Genomic DNA, 21,466 nt, shown 5'->3' on the forward strand with positions numbered 1-21,466 from the left:
CACATACCCAGGAAAGGTGGTGTGCGTATGTTTGTAGAGGCTTGAAGTTTGAGCTTTCTGCTGTTCACACACAATTGAAGTCAGTTTTATTTATTTCCAAAAGAACTTTATAGCTGAGGCCTTTCAGTTGGCTTTGAAGATGAAAAGAAAACTAGGTTCCCTCCTCCCTCGTAACACTTTCCCCTACTTTCATTCTTACAGTACAATAGGAAGAAGGACCTCTGGTTTTCTTGAAGATATTCATGCTTCTGTTTTTCTTGGCTAGTAAAGATGTTAGATGTTTTATTTCTCAGTGTTATAGGGAAGTTGTAATTTTACACAGAAAATCAGTTCTAGTAGTTCATCAGCCAGTGTGGTGCAGTGGTTAGAGGAATGGACCGGGAATCGGGACATCCGGTTTCTAGTCCCCACTTGGCAGAGGGTCATGTATGGTGCCTTGGGTTCCAGGAAAAATGGAGGGACATAAATGTAATAATAAATAAACAAATGTATCAGGAAAGGTATTCTAAGGTGTTGGGACTTCACACAACAATCATGATCCCCTGGAAAAGAAAACTATGAAGGTGTTGAAAATGGATAATGCGAAATAAATATATCTATTAACTATATCAATAAATGTATAGATATTACCTTACTCAGTTAAAAAATATCATGCTTATCTAAAGAATTTGTTATTGTTCAACTAGAAGAACTGAGAAAGAGAGAGAGAGAAAAATCTAAAAGAATGACTTTCTCTGTCTTTCATTATTTAACACATATCTCTTTGTTTTATGATTTTATCTTAATATTAGTTTTTGTTGGGGTAGTAGAAATAAAATCTAAGTAAAGCACTGGTTGGGTTTTTCTAAGGTTATTAAATCTGAATAGTCTATAGAAATGTTTTTGCCATGACTGTAGAGCAGCTGTCCAGCACTCTCACATAGCGAATGACAGGCATCTATCTGAAATTATTCAGAAAGAACAATCTATACTGAAGATAGATGACCGGGACATCTAATTATTATTTCTGGCTTTGGCACTTACTCACAGTGTATCTGCAGTAACATCCCATATTCCATTATACATCACTTTTTCCATTGATAAAACAGAGTTAATGAATATTTCTGAACTATACGAAGCGTTTCTAAAAGAACTGTCCAATGTTAAGTCAGAAAAAAGTCTTACAATTCCCAGCATTGTAGTATTGTAGGAACTGTAGGCCTTTTTTTCTGTCTAAAAATGTACAGAATTGCACCCTATGTTGTTAATGTAGACTGATAGCTCACTCACCGGTACACCAGGCATTCCTCGGGGGCCATCTTTGCCAGTATCTCCAGGAGGGCCCCTTGGTCCTGGAGGCCCAGGAGGTCCAGGGGGTCCAGCTTGTCCTTGATCACCCTGAACACCAGTCAGTAAAATCTACATTAGTAGGCAGCTTGCAGATCTTACCAGACAAGCTTTTGGTTAAACAAATCTCAGGATGGGGGAAAAGTCAATTTTCAAGGAAAGAGTTCGCAAAAGTGCAAAATAGCTCAAAGTATTTATTAAACATGTATCTCAGTTCAGCTATGTGCACATGCTTATTACAAGTCAAGATGGATTGGTGTTGTCATCTTTGACAGCACGGCACAGCAGCAGTCGCCTGTATGGACAAGAGAGGGAACTGAATTTAGCCCTCCCACCACCATGCCCAAGTTATTGGCATTACTGGTGGATTGTCAGTTGGCGATGGCTTTTCGTCTGAGACAAGGATTTGGCTTCCATCATCTATGTTCTTATAACATCCTGTTTGGATTATTGCAATGTGCTCAACATGAGGTTGTCTTTGAAGCTGACATCTTGATTGGGATGGGACCCAAGTATTTGGATCCAGTGACGGAATGCAAACCACATACACAGGCCTAGAAAGGCAACACAGCCTAGAACTGCATGCACAGTGCCCGTTTATACATATGGGTCACAATCCAATAGGGACTGAGGAAGTGTGTCCCACTAGTTCACTGACAGTAGTTAGGATGACCTCAGTTTGTGAAGCTTGATTTAGGCATTTGAACAATATCCAAAAAAGGGTGACTACAAAATTCCACTAATACATTTCTACGGGATTTAAAATGTTTAGTGGGTTGTCATGTGATTAGACTTATGTGGTGCCAGGTAGTAAAATGTTTATGTCCGCTTACAAAACTGGTTCGTGAGACTCAGCAAGTGAATACTGATTGAGTTCTAAGGGGGCACTGAAATACAACCACCTTGCTGAAAAACTGTACAGTACCTTTCAAGCTACAAATCAAATAGCAATAATATTTAATGGCTTTTTAGCAGCTATTTTATTGTGACAATTGAGAAACAACATTTACAGCTTCAATATATCCACATTGCAATAATTTAATCTAGATGGGTAATGAACTGTTAAATCTCAATCTCCCCCTTCAAAAATACTAAATTTTGTCCAGGTTCCAGTAAAAAGCTAGTGGAAAACAGTTGGTAAAATTAATTATGCGGTTTACACTGAGGCTCCGTGCAGTTTCATCTAGCTTTTTCCAAAAACAAAAATCCATTTCATTAACAACTGTGTGGCTCAGCAATATTTACAGTTCAGCAATCAGCTGCAAGCAAAAGCAGGGCAAAAGGTGCAGAGAGAGATTAAGCACTACCTTAATGAGGCGGCGTTTAATGAGCTGCTGATCAGCAGAGAGAAACCCATGATTGATTTTAGGAAACACCATCTGATCAGGCAGGTGAGGTCAAAGGTTGAAGTTCAGAGGTGAAAGAGTTGAAGAATAGACATCAGAAGGCCCCAAGAAAGAAATAGAAACATACACATTAGGCTTGCAGTAGCAAATACGATAACCAACTGGTGCTTGTGTCTGCCAAAAGAATCTATGCCTTGTTTGAAAGAACTCGCCATACAAATTTAAAAGATAGGAGGTGAAATCTTCCATACATTTCCACTTTATGCAATTAAAGGCAAGCGTAGTCTTCTAAGTTTGCTTTTTAAATTGCCTCAGTATCTGGAAGATCTACACTGAATACCTTAACTCGGCTTCATATGCAAAGATTCTAGGAGACGAAGCACCAGTTCAGCTTTTAGTCAGACTTTCCAAACAAGCATGTTATGCCATGAAGAATCGTGCCATTAAAATGGCATACCTAAGTCTGCCGGTCCATACATGGTTTGAATAATTTCTGTTTAATTCTCAAAACATTCAAAGCATATGTGGCAACCATGAAACCATGAAGGCAAAATAAACTGATTCATATGATAGTTAGGGTTTTTCATGTGGATTCATCTGATAGCTGGGTTCCTTTTACAAGCAAATTACAGTAGTACCGTTTTTGCTGAGAAACAAAATGTTCATCAAGAGCGCATGTGATTGGAAGCTGGCGAACAAACCAGTATAGAGAATTTGAGCCTCAACCTTCTAATACATTGCACAGTCCCACTGTTACCAGTGCAACACAACAGCATTGAAGCAGTAAGTGCAGCGACAACCGGGCCCATGATGTATTCAGTGGATTGACCAGTTCTCCAAAGCAAACCAATTATTCATGACACTTCTATGCCAATACGGAAAGACTGGCTAGCTGGTACATGTCAGCCACAAACCTTGACGGTGAGGATCTGATTACTGTGAAGGGCGGCAACTGTAGGGAAGCCTGGCAGACCCTAGGGACACATACACATACACAGAGTACCGAAATAACACAACACAAAACGTCACACAGAACGACAGTTTAATAACGGACATGAAATTTAGTAGGTTCTTAGCTCTATCCTCAGATTTGTTGCTGAAGACGGTATGTTAAGAGATTTTATTTTCTTTCATACCAATATGGAGAGCTCCCAGAATGAATACATGCCACCCAGAAATGTAAAACATTTTTACAGGTGACAACTCTTTTAATAATTGTATGCGTTTAGTTTATTAGTCAATACGGGACTAAGACATCTTCCTCTAGAGCAGACTTTTCCAGCCTTGGATTCCCAGATGTTGTTGAACAACAACCTCCATCATCTCAGCTAGCATGGCCAATGGTCAAGAGATGGTAGGGTTTATAGGCCAACTACATCTGTCCCCCACCCTTAAGTTTGGATAAGCCATTTAAGAGCATGTTATGCCTACAGATCCATATGGACAAAACAACCCTAAAATAACACTATAAAATGTTCTCTTTACCCTGAAACACAAAGAACATAAACTGACAGTATATACACCCAATGATACACTGAACATAAAACTACTTCTAAATCTGGATGGTATAAAAATAAGCTTGGGTCAACACTTTGCACATATAGAGCTATATTTACAGATACAGAGCATAAAACTTCATCTCTCACATCCTACAGTGCTTGCCACACTGTTACATTTGAATAATCTTACACAGACAGAAAAGGTTATCAGTTATGAGATGAGAATTTTGCATCCAACTTCTTACATCTTTCCAGTATTACACTGGATGATTGTGGGGTATAGGTGGGTTAGAAAAAATGAGTTAGGAACATAGGAAGCTGTCTTATACTGAGTCAGACCATTGGTCCATTAAGCCCAATACTGTTGACACTGACTGGCAGCAGCTCTCCAGGGTTTCAAGTAGGATACTTTCCTAGCCCTACCTGGAGAAGCTGGGGATAGAACCTGGGAACATCTGCATGCAAAAGCAGCTGAGCTACGGCCCCTCTCCAACCTCTGTAATGTAGTTGAGAATATACTCTAATAATCTAAAGGGCAGAATATTATACAGAGAGAACCTGAGATTACTTTTATCCTACCAGATTGTCTGTTTTTTTTCCCTTTCCACTCCCCTGCCCGGGTCAGTGCAAATACTAAAGCCTATGTTTTTCAAATGAAAAGTTTTTCTTGAACAAAACTAATTTTCAGGAAAAGGAACTTCTTTAGGGTGATTTTTTTAAAAAATAAAATCCTTAAAAACAAAGACTTGACCATCCTTTCCTATCAGCAGTTTGGTCTTAAATAAATCTATTAACTTTGGTTGAACTGCTCTTCACCTACTTCTGTTTAATGAGAAGGCTTCCAAAGTTCTGATTATGTATCAGTTTGTGATCTTTTACCCATTTACCTGGGAATAAGTCCCTTTGAACTCAATGAGGCTTACTTCTGCATAAGACTGGATTGCACTGTTCCCCAAATTCAGATACACAAAAGACAAAAATGCAGCTTAATTCTTAAAACAGCAACAACACACACACAGACACACACACCAAAATAGATTTTTATTTATTTATTTATTTATTTATTTATTTCTATATTGCCCAATAGCCAAAGTTCTCTGGAGTTTGTATTTATTTTCTTGTAGAATAAATATTCACCTCTTTTTTCTTATGGTAACATGAGAAAGTTTTTACATCTGTGACTCATTAGCCTTTCTCTGCACATTGGTCATTTCTTTCCTAAGCTACAACTCTTATTGAATAAAAACAGAAATCAAATCAAAAGAACTTAAATGGATCAAATTTTAATATTAATTTTAAACCATGTTAATGTTAATGTTATTTACAAAAGCTCATTCTGTGAAAAAAATTAAACATATTTTATAACTTCATTTTGTATTGAAACCCTGAAGAGTGCAAATATGTAACTCAGGAATTATTATTAAACTGTGAAAATATAAACTTAAATTTTATGTGGCAATAGCCACAAGTTTAGATGGCTTAAAAAAGATTTATGGGGGATAGGCTTTCCTGAAAACCACAGGTATATCAAACAATAGGGACAACTATATCACCTTCAAACCTTGTTTGTGAATTTGCAGAAGCATCTGCTGGCCACAATTGAAAACAGAAAGACAGGTTTGATGGATTTTGGTCTGGTCAATTAAGGCACTGCTTCATTCTTAAATTCTGTCTTACAACTAAAAACTACACTCATTCCAGGATTATGTAGTAGCTCTACGGAGCCAGTAAGGCTGCTTCCAAATGCAGCTTTTATCATGAAATCTAGAGTGGCTACTTATGAAAAAACAGGAGGAAATAGGACAGCTATTTGCATAAAATTTGCATATGCTAATTTATATGTTTAGATGCAAATTTAGAAATAATTATACTAATTTAAATAGAATTACAGTACATTCCACCACAGTGTGGAAGACTGTGACCAAATGATCTGAGTGCTTGCCTGTTCAGTTTGCTGTCCAGATAATCACTATTGATGGGCAGCAGTTATGGTTCTTTAAACCAGAGCTGGATAGGACAGTACTTTAAGTAGAGGATACCTTCTAGCAGAGGACAATCCTCAGGCAGCCCTTCAAATAGAGGACCGTCCTCTGTAAAATGGAACACATGGCCACCCTGTCACCTTGTCCCATTCACAGATTTTTCTGTCTCCTTCCACTTGTAACCCTGTGCTTTCCCACAGCTTACTCATCGTTTTTCATTCCACAAAAAACCAAAACACCCACAAATCTATTAAGGAGGAAAAGGTAGAATAGCTGCACAATACCTTTTGATTGGTAGTGCTAATCAGGAAGCACCACAAATCTCATAATCAACTACTAACTAGATAATTTATTTATTATTTATTTATTTACAATATTTGTATATTGCTCCCCATTCAAAATTTCGGAGCTGTGTAAAAGATAAAATAAAATAAAAACAGAATAAAGCACTTTAAAATAGATTTTAAATCAAGTGCAGCATTTCCATTGCATGTGTAAATAGCTTACAATGTAACATCTTTACAAACAGTATAAAAGAAAAGTAAGGTTTGGACAGCACATTGTCAAGAATATTGGGACTACAAAGAATTCTGTTAAACTTAAACACATATCCGTTCCTGCACATTTCCTTTGGGCAGAAAACATTATTTGGGGAAGCTAAAGAATGCTATTTTCCCCCTGGAAGTTTTCTTTCTGATTGAATTTCCTTTTGAATAGATTTATCTCAATTGGACAACATTTTGCCTGGGTAACAGGAGCTGCAGGGTGTAGTCTTGGTTTACATATATTGAGAAGCCACCGTGGGTAAATTTCCCTGCAGGGCTCCTTTTTGTATTGACGGCTGCCATTTTGAATATTCCAGCTGCTGTGGGGGCGTGCCGTAGCTTGTCATTATGTCTGAACCCGGCGAGCCCAGGTGGTTGACATGCCACCCAGAAACCATGGGCTGTGTTAGGGTTGCAGGTGCCTACACCCAAATGTGATAAACATGCTGCTTGCACCCCAACATAACTGCGCTTTTTGCAAGAATTAGGCTATTTGTATTGGGAGTTTCCATATTATGACCCTGCTATGGCCATCTACAGCTACAGCTCCATTGACAGCACCTCATCGTCTCTAGACTTATTTGCAACACACAGCAATGTATTAGGATGTGAGCAAATCTTGCCTATCTATGACACCTCTCATGGTAGAAGCAATAACGTCTGCTTTGCTCCTGACCTTGCTGCATAAGCTTACATATTCCTGCAAAGATCTGGCAAACAAGACAGGAATTACCACCTGCTGCCCACTTGCACTTCGTACATTTACAGCCAGCTGCTACTATTTCACATCAAATCACTCAAGCTGTAGGCCAGAGTGATCGTGACACATTATATGACGGCCTCCCCACCCTACAGCCACCTCAAGCTCTAATTAATCTCTCAGACCGGGGGCTCATTATTGTACCTGCTCTGGGGAATATAGTGTCCTATATCATTCCCTATACAGTGCCAAAGACTCACAGTAGGAGCTTCTTTATATAAACTCTTTTATTGCAACTGCTGCTTTCTCCATCAGCAGCCAAACTAAAACAATAACACACCACAGTGTATGATCAGGCCAAAGGGCACTTTTCATCCCAACATGTGCAGTCATTCAAAACAGAACACTAATTTTAATAGAGACAGTGTCACTTTTTGGAAATTTTGTGCAAACATAAGAAATTATCTACTACGGGATGGTTAATATTCTGGAAAACAATGGGTAATAATTCCTAAAGGATGCATTCTCCAAAAAGGGGGATCCAGTAATCTATTTCCACTCACATTCTTGGCTGTGAATTAAATATTTAATTCCAATGAGACACGTTTGCTTTTTAAAAAGTCCATTCCTCTGAAATATTTGTATTCCCCTGTAGATCTGCATCAAACGCATATTAATAATTTTGGATAATGGAACTCCCACATGAAAAATAATTAATGAAGACGTTCAACAGCATTAGGTCCACCAGCACTGCAAACCTCATAGGAGAATTTATGTCTATTAATGAGTACTCCTTGAATGCATTTTTCACTCAGTTGCATATCTATCTTCTGATAATTCCAACTAGAAAACATTTCTATTAGTGATGCTTTATTGGGTAGTTTTATTACTTTACTGTAAGCTGACTTCAGGACAGTGTTTGGTGGAAATGTGGTATATAAATTTGAATACACAAATGTGTTCTTAGAAAAATTGTATTTGAGTCTAGCCCAATACACACTATTGACTGTGTTCCACTGTCTGGTGAATAATTTATCAAATGCTGGGAAACAAGTTGATATGGAATGTGTTCCTAATAAAACCATGTTAGCTACTAGTAATCATTCTATGCTCTTGCAAATAAGTTTAATTTGGGCAAGCTGACATGATGTATGTGTGTGTGTGTGTGTGTGTGTGTGTGTAGATTCTGTTAACATTCCACCTGTTCCCCTCACCTCCCCTTTCCAGTACCTGGAGGCTTTAAAAGCAAGGCTGAAGAGATGCTGTACCATCAAGGGTGAGCTATTCCACCTGTTCCCCCCTCCACCACCACCACCACCACCACCACCACCACCTAAAGACCTTAACACCTTAACAGCAAGGGTGGAGCTGCAGTTTGGGAGATGCAGCTTCAGGGAGAGAGATGCTATTCCAACAAAGTTATGTTTTTTCTTATCTGCTCTACTGTAAACTTGTATCTAGTATATTGTTAAATATTGCTTCTGGGTGGACTCAGGGGCTCGATTCAAGCACGGGTCAGGCCATGACGGAGAAGGCAAGTGGTGGGGTGCGGGGGGGCTTGCCTGGAGCTGCCACCGCAACAGTTTGTGCAGTGGCGGCTCCAGGTAAGGGGCCAGGTAAGGAGGGGGGTTGGCTGGAGCTGCCGCACTTTGTGCAGCGGTGGCAGCCGGTCCAGATAAGGGGCCAGGTGTGTGTGTGGGGGTGTTCTTACCTGCTCCGTCATCGCCTGGCCCAGGCTTGAATTGAGCCCCTGGGTCCACCCAGAAGCAAGGCTGCAAGTGTGGCCTTGCTTCCAGGTGCACCAGGGCGCTCAGTTCAAGCTCGGGCCCAACGACGACAGAGCAGGTAAGCGGGGTGGGGTGGGGGAGGGCTTGCCTGGAGTCGCCGCCCTACGTTCCCCATCCTGCTGTCCCAGCATTCCTGACCATGGGACATACTGACTTGCAATGATGGATCGTTGTAGTCCAACACCTTTGGAGGGCACCAGGTAGGGGAAGGGCTGCTCTAAACAAAAAAAGAAGTAGGTGGCTCTAAGTTGTTCGTCATCAGTTTTCCACAACCCCACAGTCACCTCTGCATATCCTATTCTCCATCCTGTCCTCATGGTTTACCTGCTTTGGCAGAATGAGAATTTCACTGGTACTTTCTGCCTCCTTAGGGAGGATGTGGCGTTAAGGCTGGCGAGCCTTAACTCCCAATTTTCCCACTTTTTGGTGCTTGGTGGAAAAGTGTACGTCCTTAACGTTGTTTTATAAACCGTAGGTTTTTTGTTCATTGAATATTCTTTGATTCAGTTAAGGTCTTCTATTAGGATTGTTGTATTTACTGTATTTTTTGTAAACTGTTGACCTACTTGTCCAGCATTTCGTAATAAAGCGCTATATAAATAAATTATTATTATTATTATATTATTTTCTCATCAGTGAAATATGCCTCCCTTTTCAGAGAACTTTATACTTAGTGTGTGTGTGGTGATGCAGAAATAATGCAGTACATGTGTGTATGTTGCAGCGAGACGGCATGTCAATTCCTCAGCATGTTCAGGTGACCCACATGCTTATAATTCAAGTGGAGCACTCCTCTTTGTAGCTGCAAAGTTGGCATCATTTGTGCTTGGGGAAAAAAACCCTTTTTGGTCCTAGTGACAGTGATGACATTGCACAGCCATTCAGAATTGGCTATATGACAAAACCAAAGCCAGTCCAGAGTAGGGATGCCAGAGGAATCTGGTTGGGGGGGGGGGGAGCTCAATGAGCTTCCATGGGTTTCCCCTTCCGAACTTCAGCTCATCTTCTGCTACCTTGCCCAACTTGGGCCGGATCTACACTACTGCTTTAAAGTGCTTTATAACAGTTTTGACAACTGTATATGGAGTATGTTATAGGCTCCAACAGTTGTCAAAACTGTTATAAAGGGCTTTAAAGCAGTAATGTAGATCCTGCCTTGGTCCACAGTAAGTCAGGCCAGCTAACAGATTTTCTGTTTGTTTTTAATTTGTGGAAATTGACATTTGCGCAAATTTTGCCTACAATTTAGATATTTGGTTCAAATTTTGCCCACAATCTGTGCGAATTACACAAATTGCAGTTGCGATCTGTCCAAATCACTTGCAGCCAAAATTTGCACACATTATGCACATTGAGGTTTCAATTTGTGCACATGTCCATTCATTTTTTTAAAATTCCCAGATTTTGGGAGAGCCCTGTGGCTCTGCTCACAAATGGAAACTGAGTTGGGGATGCTGCACAACTCCAGTGAAAAACAGCCGGATTTCACAGCAATGGACATTCCTAGTCCAGAGTAGGGCAATGGCTATTAAGAAAGCACTGCATTACCCTTGGTTATTTTCTTTTAGTTTCAGCGATGCCATCATGTTACCAAATGTGATTTGCTGTGAGATGATGCCATGTTACTGGGAAGGAGGAGAACTACTCCAAAGCTCCAGAAAATTTGAGCTATATTGGAGGGGAGGGACTTACAGGGAACTTGTCTGTGACCTTGAAGGCCCCCTTCTGATGTTGAAAATAATTGCTGGACAGCATTTTTCTCAACCCTAGTTTTAATTATTTGCTTCAGTACCTTTCTTGGTAATGAACTTGGGCTCACTGGCAGATATTTCATTGTAATGATAGGTTGACTTCTGGTGTGGCTTATATCTCAGGTCAAATCCTGTGAGGACATTTCCCCCAAACGAAGCTAGTTCTATGGTAGGATGGTAATGCACATACATGTTCTGCCTGGTGCATAGACGCAGCCCATTCTGACAGGTTAGCTCTCCTACGAACTACAAGATCTGGGTTCAACAGCTTGATTGAGTATGAGCTAACTTACTGATTGGTCAAGTGCATCTCTTTCAGCCGCAGCTATTCATCCATAAACTAAGAATAACTCAGGGATGTGATGAAGATGAATGAGATGTGACTCACAAACTATTACTAAAATGGCCATAGAATTTATCGCTATTTTATTATTGTGCCGCTCATTCATTAGAGGAGAAACAAGGGTTAATCATATAAGAATATTAACTAGAGAGTCCTAGGAGTTTTACCAGAGCAAAAGAATCTGTTTAATCACTCAAGTTAACAAAGGTTAAGATAATAAAAGAAAGTTCTGAATGCCTTCACTTTCTGGAACTTAATCCCTCCTGCTGAAGACATTTGAAAGATGCTATCAGTTGCATGCGGCCCCAGCTGTTAAAAAAATTTCCTTGGAACACACCATGTGGAGAAAATAATTTTATGAAAATAGTTAAGTATGCACCCTGTGTGGCTTCTTATTGCACCTAGACCCCAAAACTAATTTAAAGTCAGCTGCTGGATGATGATTGTGAGGCCTGATAAACAATAAATCTCCCTTGTATTAGGACTGAATGGCAGCAACTCTTTATTATCATTTTCAGGAAGAAGATAGCAAATAGATTAACATACTCCATTAGAGCCATTTAGTGCATATTCAAGGTCTACTTTCATTAATTACTGCTCTGCTTGGACAATAAATCATGAATGATCTTCAGGTGGCAAGGTTCTTTAAATAAAAGTCATTTTGAAACCTATAAAGGTCCTGCTAGTTTTTACAGTGCGAAGGCTTCAAGTGCAGCTGAAGCAAACAGAAACTGCTGCACAGAACGTCAAGTTTAGTTCTTCCCTCCCCAATCTATAAGTAGTAGAGACTTCTTCAGACATTTGATAAAATAAGCATTTACAAAAGGAACAGTTCTTCAGGAGACTTCAATAATCAAACTTATTGTACTTGTACAAGTTGTTCTGCGATAACTCCAGTGTCATTTTCCAATATGTTCACTGTGACAGAGGAAAATCAACAGAAAATACAACCTGCCAGAAAAAAATATAAAGGAAAGAATCTCCAGTCCTTTCCAGATGTTTGAAAACTATGGGCAATCAAAACACAGAGAAGGAAGCCGGATCATATGTTCTGTCTTGACCTTCGCACATTGATATGAAGGTCTTAACTGAGCCTATGCATGTACAATTTGTGCTTGTTAGGTGTGGGCAATCTGGTACCTTGCCTTTTGCAAGGTACCAGACCACATGGAAAGAGGCACAGTTCATGCACATTAGTTTTGTTATGACCTTCAGATCAATACATTGACATTAGAAGTAGGGACAGAGGTCCTTCCTCCATGTCTTGATTATGAATGTCTTTCTAATGTCTGAAAAGAGTTTGTGCCCTGTGTCTTATAGGAAATTAATATACATAAAATATGTATATTCCAGAAGACCCAGCTGGTACGTTCTTCCATTTTATTTCATCCTCCCCAATCGACTAGGTTACTAGTGGGCACTGCCAAAAAGAAGGCCCTTTCTCTAGTAGCCACTCACCTTGGGCAACTGGATTTCTACATTTTTGTTTTTGTCATCTTATATTGTTGCTTTAGATTGTTATGTGTGCCCCACTTTCTGAGCAGTGAGTAGTCCACAGGTAGGGCTACCAGGTTCAGTTTCCTTTTGGTATGAGAGCACTGGAGACTGATGGTGTCTTTGTAATATTTATTTTATTTGAAATTATAAAAGCAGAGCATATTGGAAGGCCCAATGTAGTCCTATGGGAGACCTGTATTTAATTTCCAAGGGAAAAATCCTGCATACTAAGGTGCTTCTCAGGCAGCTTTCAGCTCTCTGACTGTCTCTGGTATTGTCCAGATAATCTCTCCGTGGATAAAGACCATTTGTGTGTGTGTCTGTGTTAGGATAGCAGCCCAGCGTTAATGTGTTCATCCAACCTTCTGCATAAAGTTTACATACATACATACATACATACATACATACATACATACAAACAAACACTATATGCATTGCCTTTGTATGTGGGATCTGCACCCTGCATTTTTGCACAAAAGGTAATCCAAATGTGCCATGTTGGAAGGAAGAGCCAACTTGATTGATTCTCTCCATGTATTCATTATCCAGGTATGCTGTCTGTGTAGCACTCCCGATTCAAAACCAAAAACACTAGTGCTGAGGGCTATCATCTTTGGAAAGTTCAATTTCTAGCCATCAGGGAAAACATCCCTAAGTCATTACAAGAAACATTAAGGCTGTTTTAACCCCCCTGGCCATCACAACAATACTTTGTATTCAAGATTAAGAATGAAAGCAGAAAAATAGAATTAAAAGGGCCAAATTGCTAAGCGCGCACACCCACACCCACACCCACACCAATCTTTAAAATCATTTAAAATTATTTTGCCTCTACACATCATTTTAAAGAAAGTCTTCTTTATCTGTAGTATAAAATAAGTGTCTCTGGAGATACTAAGAGTCCTAACCAAACCCCCTGAATTTGTAAATGCTTGATCATGTCTATATATGGTCTGTTCATGAAATTCCAAGTATGTAATAATGTTCGGCTTGAAACATGCTGGCCAGGTTCCAAAGGGCTACAAGTGGAAGGGAAATTACTACTTCCACAGTCTCATGCAAGGACATGCAAATCCTGGTGTAAGAAATGAAGGCATTGAAAGAAGTAGCTGCTCCTCTCGATCAGCACATTTGAAACAACATTTCTGTAAAAGGTTTTATTTTCCTTGTGCCAGGGCCTACTACAAACTGGAGAAGAAAGCTCTCCCCTGTGTGGCAGACTGCTAGACATTTGGATTCTAGCCAATCAAAGTCAATGGGCCTAATGCCAAGTCAGATATTAAGGTCTGATCTGTTAGATCAGTGAAAATTTTAGTATAAACCACTCAACATTTCACAGATAAAAACTGGGACGCGATTGTAACACACTCCTGTTCATATACCAAACATAACTGCTTCACCCACCCCAGGTAGTATCCAATTAGTGTCCATCCATTGGCAAAAATGGGGAAATTTTCTGCGATTCCCCCTCCCCAATGCAGCCCCCCAAAGCCCTGCAAGGGAAGAGTGAATCCTCAAAAATCACCCCCTTAGCATTCCCTGAAAGGACACCAACAGGACAGCACGCACACACCCCTTGGACTTTGCAGAGGATTCTAAAACCCACTTGAAGTGTGTTGTGTTTATTTGCTCAGCAATCACTTGTCCTCCACTGATTTAAAAATCAAGAAATACATGATAGAAAAATATCATAATTATCTTAGAATATGTTATATCAACAATGAGAAACTGCAATGCGTGAAATGACAGGCTGTGGACTGCACGGTGTCTTAGCATTCATGTGGCAGACATTTATCTGCATGAACAGTATAGAAAAGACCCTTCCAGCACTATCCTATTTAGAGATTTAACTTCTAGAGTTCCTGAGAAAGGGAGCTGAACCATAAAAACAACAACTCCAGCAATTCACACCAGCAAAATGTCAACGAGGCAAAACTGTAGGATTGCTCTTTACTGCTTTAACGTGCTTTATAACAGTTTTGACAACTGCCTATGGAGTGTGTCCTGGGCCCCAACAGTTGTCAAAACTCTTATAAAGTGCTTTAAAGTGCTTTAAAGCAGTAGTGTAGATCCTGCCTAGGTACCAGAAAATCTGGGCTGTTCTGGGTAAATTGGGACAATTGGAGCCATCAATGGCTACTAATCACGGTGGTTATAAATCCAGTATTGGAGGCAGTATGCCTCTGAATACTAATTGCTGGGGAACATGTCCTGCTTGTGGGCTTCCCATAGGCATCTGGTTGGCCTTGTGGGAATAGAATGCTGGACTAGATAAACCTTTGACCTGACCAGCAGAGATTCTTTTATATTCTGGGGCAATTTTCAGGGGTGTCACAGCTAGAGCTGAAAGGATTAAAACAGCCCTCCCTGCAATCTGTGGTCCCAGCCTAAATCAGGGCACCCCACACCTACTTCTGAGTAATAAAAACAGGAAAAGAGGTTTATGCTCTGCATTTAATGTAACAGGAAGTGTGACCCTAAGACGATTAGGTTTCAAAATTCTATTGTAACGTCTACAAAACCAGAAGTTACAAGCATTTTAAATTTTCATAGACTAGTTCAGCATAAATGTTCACTTCTTTTCAGACAGGTGCCAAATACATTTCAAATTTGAATAGAACACTTCAGAAAATGACTGAAAGCACCATGGCATCACCCAGTACTGAAATTCAAGATGCAATCAAAGTTATTCAGGCATTAAAAAGGAGTTATATTGGTGATGTTTATATATTGTGGGGAGATCCGCACACCTAACGTCAATTATGGACAGAAGCAAGATCATTGCATAGCATGGCTCTGAAAAGGAGAGGAATGTCTTAACAATGGTTTTGAATGGTATAAAACAGTTAGTATAACCACCGCTTAGAATCTATCTCTTCTTTCCTTGTATGTTTCTTTACTCGGTTCAAAGCTGACATAAATTTGCTTGTGCCCCTGGCAGCACTACGATTTTGTAAAAGCACAAAACCCCTGCTGTATACTGTCTTGAGAAGCCCTGAACACATCGCCCCAGTATAAAAGATTTCCTAGCAGTAGTTTCCCCCATCACCATTTTCTAGTTAGAAGCACAGCAAGAATCTGGCTCATTGCTCCTGCACCTGGCAGGAAAGATAGAGAGGTAAAAGTAAAAATGATTAGGGTATATATCCTTATAGTTCAAGCAACCCACCATGGTTACTGGAATGGTGAAGAGGCTTTTGGCAACCTCTATTATATGGAATAAGGCCAAAGCTCAGGAAATTTACCATCAGCTCACATGGAACAGTTAGTCCTTAATCATTATCTGACTATCCGGCTTGTGCGTAACTAACTAGTGCTAACCAGTACTAACCTGTAGAGAAAATATATGGCCCTGAGAAAATAACAGTAATCTTTCATGGGGCATATCTACACCTGGGGGTAGAGGGGGAGGATCTCGCGATATGCTGATCACGAGCTCCTCCCCCTCGGTCTACACACAGCACGTGACATCCTGGGAGGAAAAAGACGTTGCGCCCACCATTTTGTTTTTGTTTTTTTAATCGAAAATGAGCACAGGAGCGCTCCAGCGATTAAGGTATTTTTTAAAAAAACAAAACAAAACCTTCCCACTCCCCCCACCCAAAATGGGCACAGAGCTCCTGGAGCTCCATGCCCCATGCCCGGTTCCTGGCTCCTCGCAGTTACTCGCAAGGAGCTGGGACAAAACCGGGATGGCGGCCCACGCCTCCCACAGTCTTGGGAAAATCCCGAGACTGCGGGAAAACCAGGATTAAAGCCATCCTGGTTATCCCGCGGAAAGGGATAGATCATCCCTCCCTGCCCCCAGGATCCCCTGTGTGTCATGTGGACACACAGGGATGATCCCAGGGCAATCCCCAGGATAGGCCATCATCTAGACATGCCCATAGATTCCCTAGCACAGCCTTCCCTGACTCAGTGGCCTTCTCTGACTCCAGGTCCTATCATCCCTATCCAATATATTTAACCATTAGGAGTTGGCATGTTTGGGCATCTGCTGAGGCCCTCGACCCAGTGGGGGGGGGGTCAAGGTCCCTGTCCCTTGCTCTTCATTTTTCTCCTTCTGTTGCTGCCTGTTCACCTCTCCTCTCCAAGCAAGCAAGCAGTAACAAGAGCCAGGAGAAAGAGCAGCATCCTTTTCTTGTCTTGCTTTCTCCTTCTGCATAGTGGTGCAAAAGAGGGGCAAGGAGTTCAGCTCACGCAGGACACCTTGGCTTAGTTTCCCTCTCCGCACCCAAATTAGGAGCCAACACTGCCAGGGCTTATGAGAATGCCAAAGAAAGCGGCAGAAGACACACATCTCTCACCGTTCTGACAATTGTTTTCTGGCACCAACTGGTGCTTCTTCTATTTTTACTATGATGCACAGATGTAAAGAGAAACAACTGGCATTCTCACCATGACAGTATTTTCTCCTTTGTTTAGCTATTTCAGCTTTAAAATAAACAAGCAAAACCCAGTCCACCGAATATTGTGTTCCTGTTGTATTACGTATGTTCTGGATGCTTGGAACAAATTGCTATTTCAAAAAAAGGCAAAGATTAAAGACATGCATGATTCCTATTTATAGAACTCTAATTTGTTAAAATCCACCTGCCATTCGCTTTATTAGAAGCTCATGCAGATCTGACAAAAAAAACAGGTGGGGGAAGCTGGAAGGCTTGTTTAGTGAAACTGGGTGTTGTTGTTTTTTAAATGCAGCAAACCACAACCATTCTCAAGTATATGGGCTACCTAACAGCAGAAATTGTGAATTTTAGTGGGCAGTAATGTGTGTAGCATGGACTACGTCTTCTCAAATATTTCTTATAGTCTATGAAATCAGTTTTGGCTATTGCCTTCCTGCAGACACTCTCTACAACATGCAGGGTAAAAGCAGATGATAAGCGTAATTAGCTTTGACACTCTGTTCGATTTAGTTTTGCGCTAAGGACTAATTGCCTAGTCAGGGAAGGGGAAGTGTAACATTTTTGTTAATATGCTTACCCGAGGGCCCTGATCACCTTGATCTCCCTGCAAAGTGGAAAGATGAGATGATAGTTTTAACACAGCATCTTGTGTGCTAACCCAGCTCTCTCAAATAATCTCACATCATTCTGCTCCAATAGCCACCAGTTAATATCAGGAGGGCTTCCCTTTATTTTGTTAGTGGCAACAGCATGCTGACTCACCTTCTCGCCTTTTGGACCAGGTGGGCCCTGAAAGAAAGAAAATATATTCATTAAGGACTTGTGGATACTCTTAACAAGCCCAAAAGGCCTGGTTCTCTCAAGCTGCAGAAGTGGTGGCAAACGTGTGTCTGAAATGTATCACAGTTCAGACATCAGATGGGGTGAATTTAATTGAATTCTTTCCCATCCAGTGGAAGCTGAGGACTCCTATGCCAGGGGGTGCAGTGAATCCATTCCAGGTTTCAGTCAGAACTCTAAAGGAGCTATTGGATAGCTCCTTTAGGGTTCTGACTGGTTCTGGATGAAATCTGGAGTGGGTTCACCACCCCACTGATATCAGCACCTCCACTTCTTCCATCTAACAACAACAAACCCTGAGCAAAGAAAGCTAGCATTTTGTGAAGGCCAGCTCACACACAGGTTTACCACCTCAACTGCTGCTTGTGAAAACACACCAGATTTGACCCTGAAAATAGCATGTACAAACTAATAGGAGGCAAGAACTTCCAAAAATTAACCCTCCAAAAGATAAAGGTGGTACCTCCAGGTGATAGGTATGCCACCAGCAAGTCAAACAAGAAAAACAACATGCCCTAAGGCTGAATCATCATTTAGCCCAATGCTCCAGATGCAGAAACAAATTAGCATTTCCTCAGTGGAAATGTCCCTGGCCACTTTGAGACCAATTCAATTACCATTTTACTGGTATAGCATAATGTAAGTTAAACAATGCAACTTAAACAGCCAAAACAGTGTGTTCAAAAAGTGAGCAATGATGCAAACAGGAATTGTAATGTAGTTGAGTCGAGGTGAGTTGAGACGAGTCAAACAGAATGGAATAGAATAGTAATATAGAGCTTCTGAATAATTTGACTTCATAAGGCTATTCATCTTCAGTAATCTCTGTTTAGTGGCTTAGACCATGAAATACCTTGGCAAACATAGCTAATGGAGATTCAGTTTTATGAATTTGTCATGAATGCAGACACTTTTTCTACAGCACAACAAAGGAAATCCAAGTGTTTCATTCTGAAATATTTCTTTGGTGTCCCTGGAAGTTTTATTCAATGTGACAGCATAGTGCAACACAGTGAGCAAAGATAAGTTTCCCTTTTAAAAAATTTAGGATGCCATTTCTTTCATGAATTTAACAGTATTTGACAAACAAACTAGCAGTCGCCAGTAATGGTATTCAATCTGTTTACAGTGTTTCAGTAATTGTGTTTTGCCAGAAACAGAAACAAAAATTAGGTCTCCTGCTCTTTGGCTTTGCTTGATAATCTAACATATATTTCAGATTACAAGGTGTTGTTTCAGGTCCTATTTATATTATGATGGTGAATGAGGGGAAAATTGAGGCCTGTTGACAACAAGATGCTCATGGGAATCTCAGCTCCTTTGAGTATGAGGAGCCCCAGTGATGAAGCATCTCAGCCCCAGTGACAAAGCAGCTGCAAACAAGTGAGTTAAGCAACTGGACGAGTTTAGCAGCAGGGTGAGGAAGCCAGGGCAGTAAACTCTTCCCTCCCTACTCACAGTAAGTAACTGTAAATTAACAAACAAAAAAGCTCTAAATAAACTCCCCACCTTCACCCAGTAACAAATTCCTAGTAAACAAACCCTATAAAAGAAATAATAATTTTTTAAAAACCCAGGTAGAAAGCCAGCAGGGGTGTGGGGGCTTCCCATTGTATTGCATTGAGTGCCACATGTATGACTATCTGCCTGCTGGACAGAAGTCATGGGTGAGTGCTCAGTGTAATGAGCTTCTGGCTCTCAGTTCATTGCCTTGAGACCAAGGTTGTTGATCTGGAGAAGCAAAGTGAGGCAGAGAGGTTGGTAGATGAAACCTTCATGGACCTAATAGTGATGTCCCACTCTATTGGTGATAGCTCTGCAGTCATGGAGAATGCCGGTCTCAAGGCAGGAGGGCTTCGTTTTGAGGAAATGGTCCTTTAGAAAGGACCCATTCCTCAGAAGACAAGCAAATATCTTCTTGCATTGAGGATGTTCCTCTGAGCGAAAGGGAGTTTGTGGCAGTGGGTGATTCAATCATTAGACACATAGACAGCTGCGTTTGTGATGGGTGTATAGGCCGCATGGTGAATTGCTTGCCTGGTGCAAAGGCTGCAGATATCACATTCCATCTAGATAGCATAGTAGACAGTGCTGGGGTGGGGTCAGTTGCCAATTTAGGTTGCTAAACATAAAAAAAGGTGGCAGAGCAGCTTTTAAATCAAACCCTGGGGGAAAGCCAACAGGGGCTGGGAAGCATCCAGTTTGGGTTAAATCATCCAAATAGGATGAAGATGAAAATGTTTTTGATTGCCCAAATGTAGAACAGGATAAAATAGGCCCTGAATATATGATAGAACATGATAGTCAATCAGAGAGGCCTAAGTGTCACTACGAAAAATGCACACGCCAGAAACATTGGTGGACGCACACTGTGTATTAGTCTTCTATGCAAATGCTAGAGGCCTCCAAGCCAAAATGGGAGAATTAGAGTGCTTGGTCTTAAAGGAGAACCTAGACTCAGGCGTTAGCTAGACCTAAGGTTTATCCCAGGATCGTCCCGGGGTCGTCCCTGCCTGCTCCCGGGATATCCTGTGTGTCATTTACATGAACAGGGATGACTGGGACGATCCCGGGATAAACCTTAGGTCTAGCTAAGGCCATAGTGGCCATTACAGTAACCTGATGGAACTGAGAGAACCAGTGGGATATGGTCATCTCTGGATATAAACTCTATAGGAAGGATGGGGAAGGGTGTACTGGGGGCGATGTTGCTCTGTATATCAAAGAGGGCATAGTATCAAGTAGACTAGAACACCTAAATGGGTCAGACACTTCCACAAAAGCAGTGTGTGTGACAATGCAGGGTCCCAAAGCTAATTTAGTGCTAGGAATGTGCTATCATCTCCGAGACCAGAAGTTCAGGGTGACCTTGAGTTGGAAAATGAAATCAGGGAGATGGAAAACAAAATCAGGAACACCTCCAAATAAGGAAATGTTGTAATAATAGGTGGCTTCAATTACCCTTACATTGACTGGATAAATGTATATTCCAGTCATGACAAGGAGGTTAAATTTCTCAATGCCCTAAACAATTGTGCTCTAGAACTGACCAGAGCACAGGCAACCATGGACTTAATGCTAAGTGGTGTCGCCCAGGTCCTAGTACGAGGTGTAAATGTTGTTGAACCAGTTGGTAACAGTGACCACAGTGCTACCAGACTGAATTTATATTTAAGTGGAAAACTGTCCAGGAAGTCCAACACAGGGCTCATCTACACCAAGCAAGATATTCCACTATGAAAGCAGTATGAAAGTGGTATATAAAAGGCAAGAGCCACACTACTGCTTTATAGCGGTATTGAAGTGTACTGCTGGATTTACTCTACTGCTTTATAGTGGTCCTGAAGTGCATTGACAACTGTTGGGGCCCATAACACATCTACACCAAGCAAGATATAGCACTATGAAAGTGGTACGAAAGCATTATATAGCATGTGTCAA

The 21,466-nt window shown here is 40.9% G+C and overlaps 1 protein-coding gene across 1 annotated transcript in view; it reads right to left on the reverse strand.

Moving 5' to 3' along the window:
- COL25A1 (collagen type XXV alpha 1 chain) overlaps nt 1–21,466 on the reverse strand; it is a 316,152-nt gene that overhangs the window by 79,432 nt on the left and 215,254 nt on the right. The window contains exons 6-9 of the mRNA XM_063136097.1: nt 17,948–17,974; nt 17,763–17,789; nt 2,634–2,705; nt 1,270–1,377 (exon numbers count right to left, since the gene is read on the reverse strand). Coding sequence (XP_062992167.1) covers nt 1,270–1,377; nt 2,634–2,705; nt 17,763–17,789; nt 17,948–17,974 — 234 coding nt within the window. The remainder of the gene's footprint in view (nt 1–1,269; nt 1,378–2,633; nt 2,706–17,762; nt 17,790–17,947; nt 17,975–21,466) is intronic.

Source organism: Elgaria multicarinata, chromosome 10 (genome assembly GCF_023053635.1).
Source record: "Elgaria multicarinata webbii isolate HBS135686 ecotype San Diego chromosome 10, rElgMul1.1.pri, whole genome shotgun sequence".
NCBI lineage: Eukaryota > Metazoa > Chordata > Lepidosauria > Squamata > Anguidae > Elgaria > Elgaria multicarinata.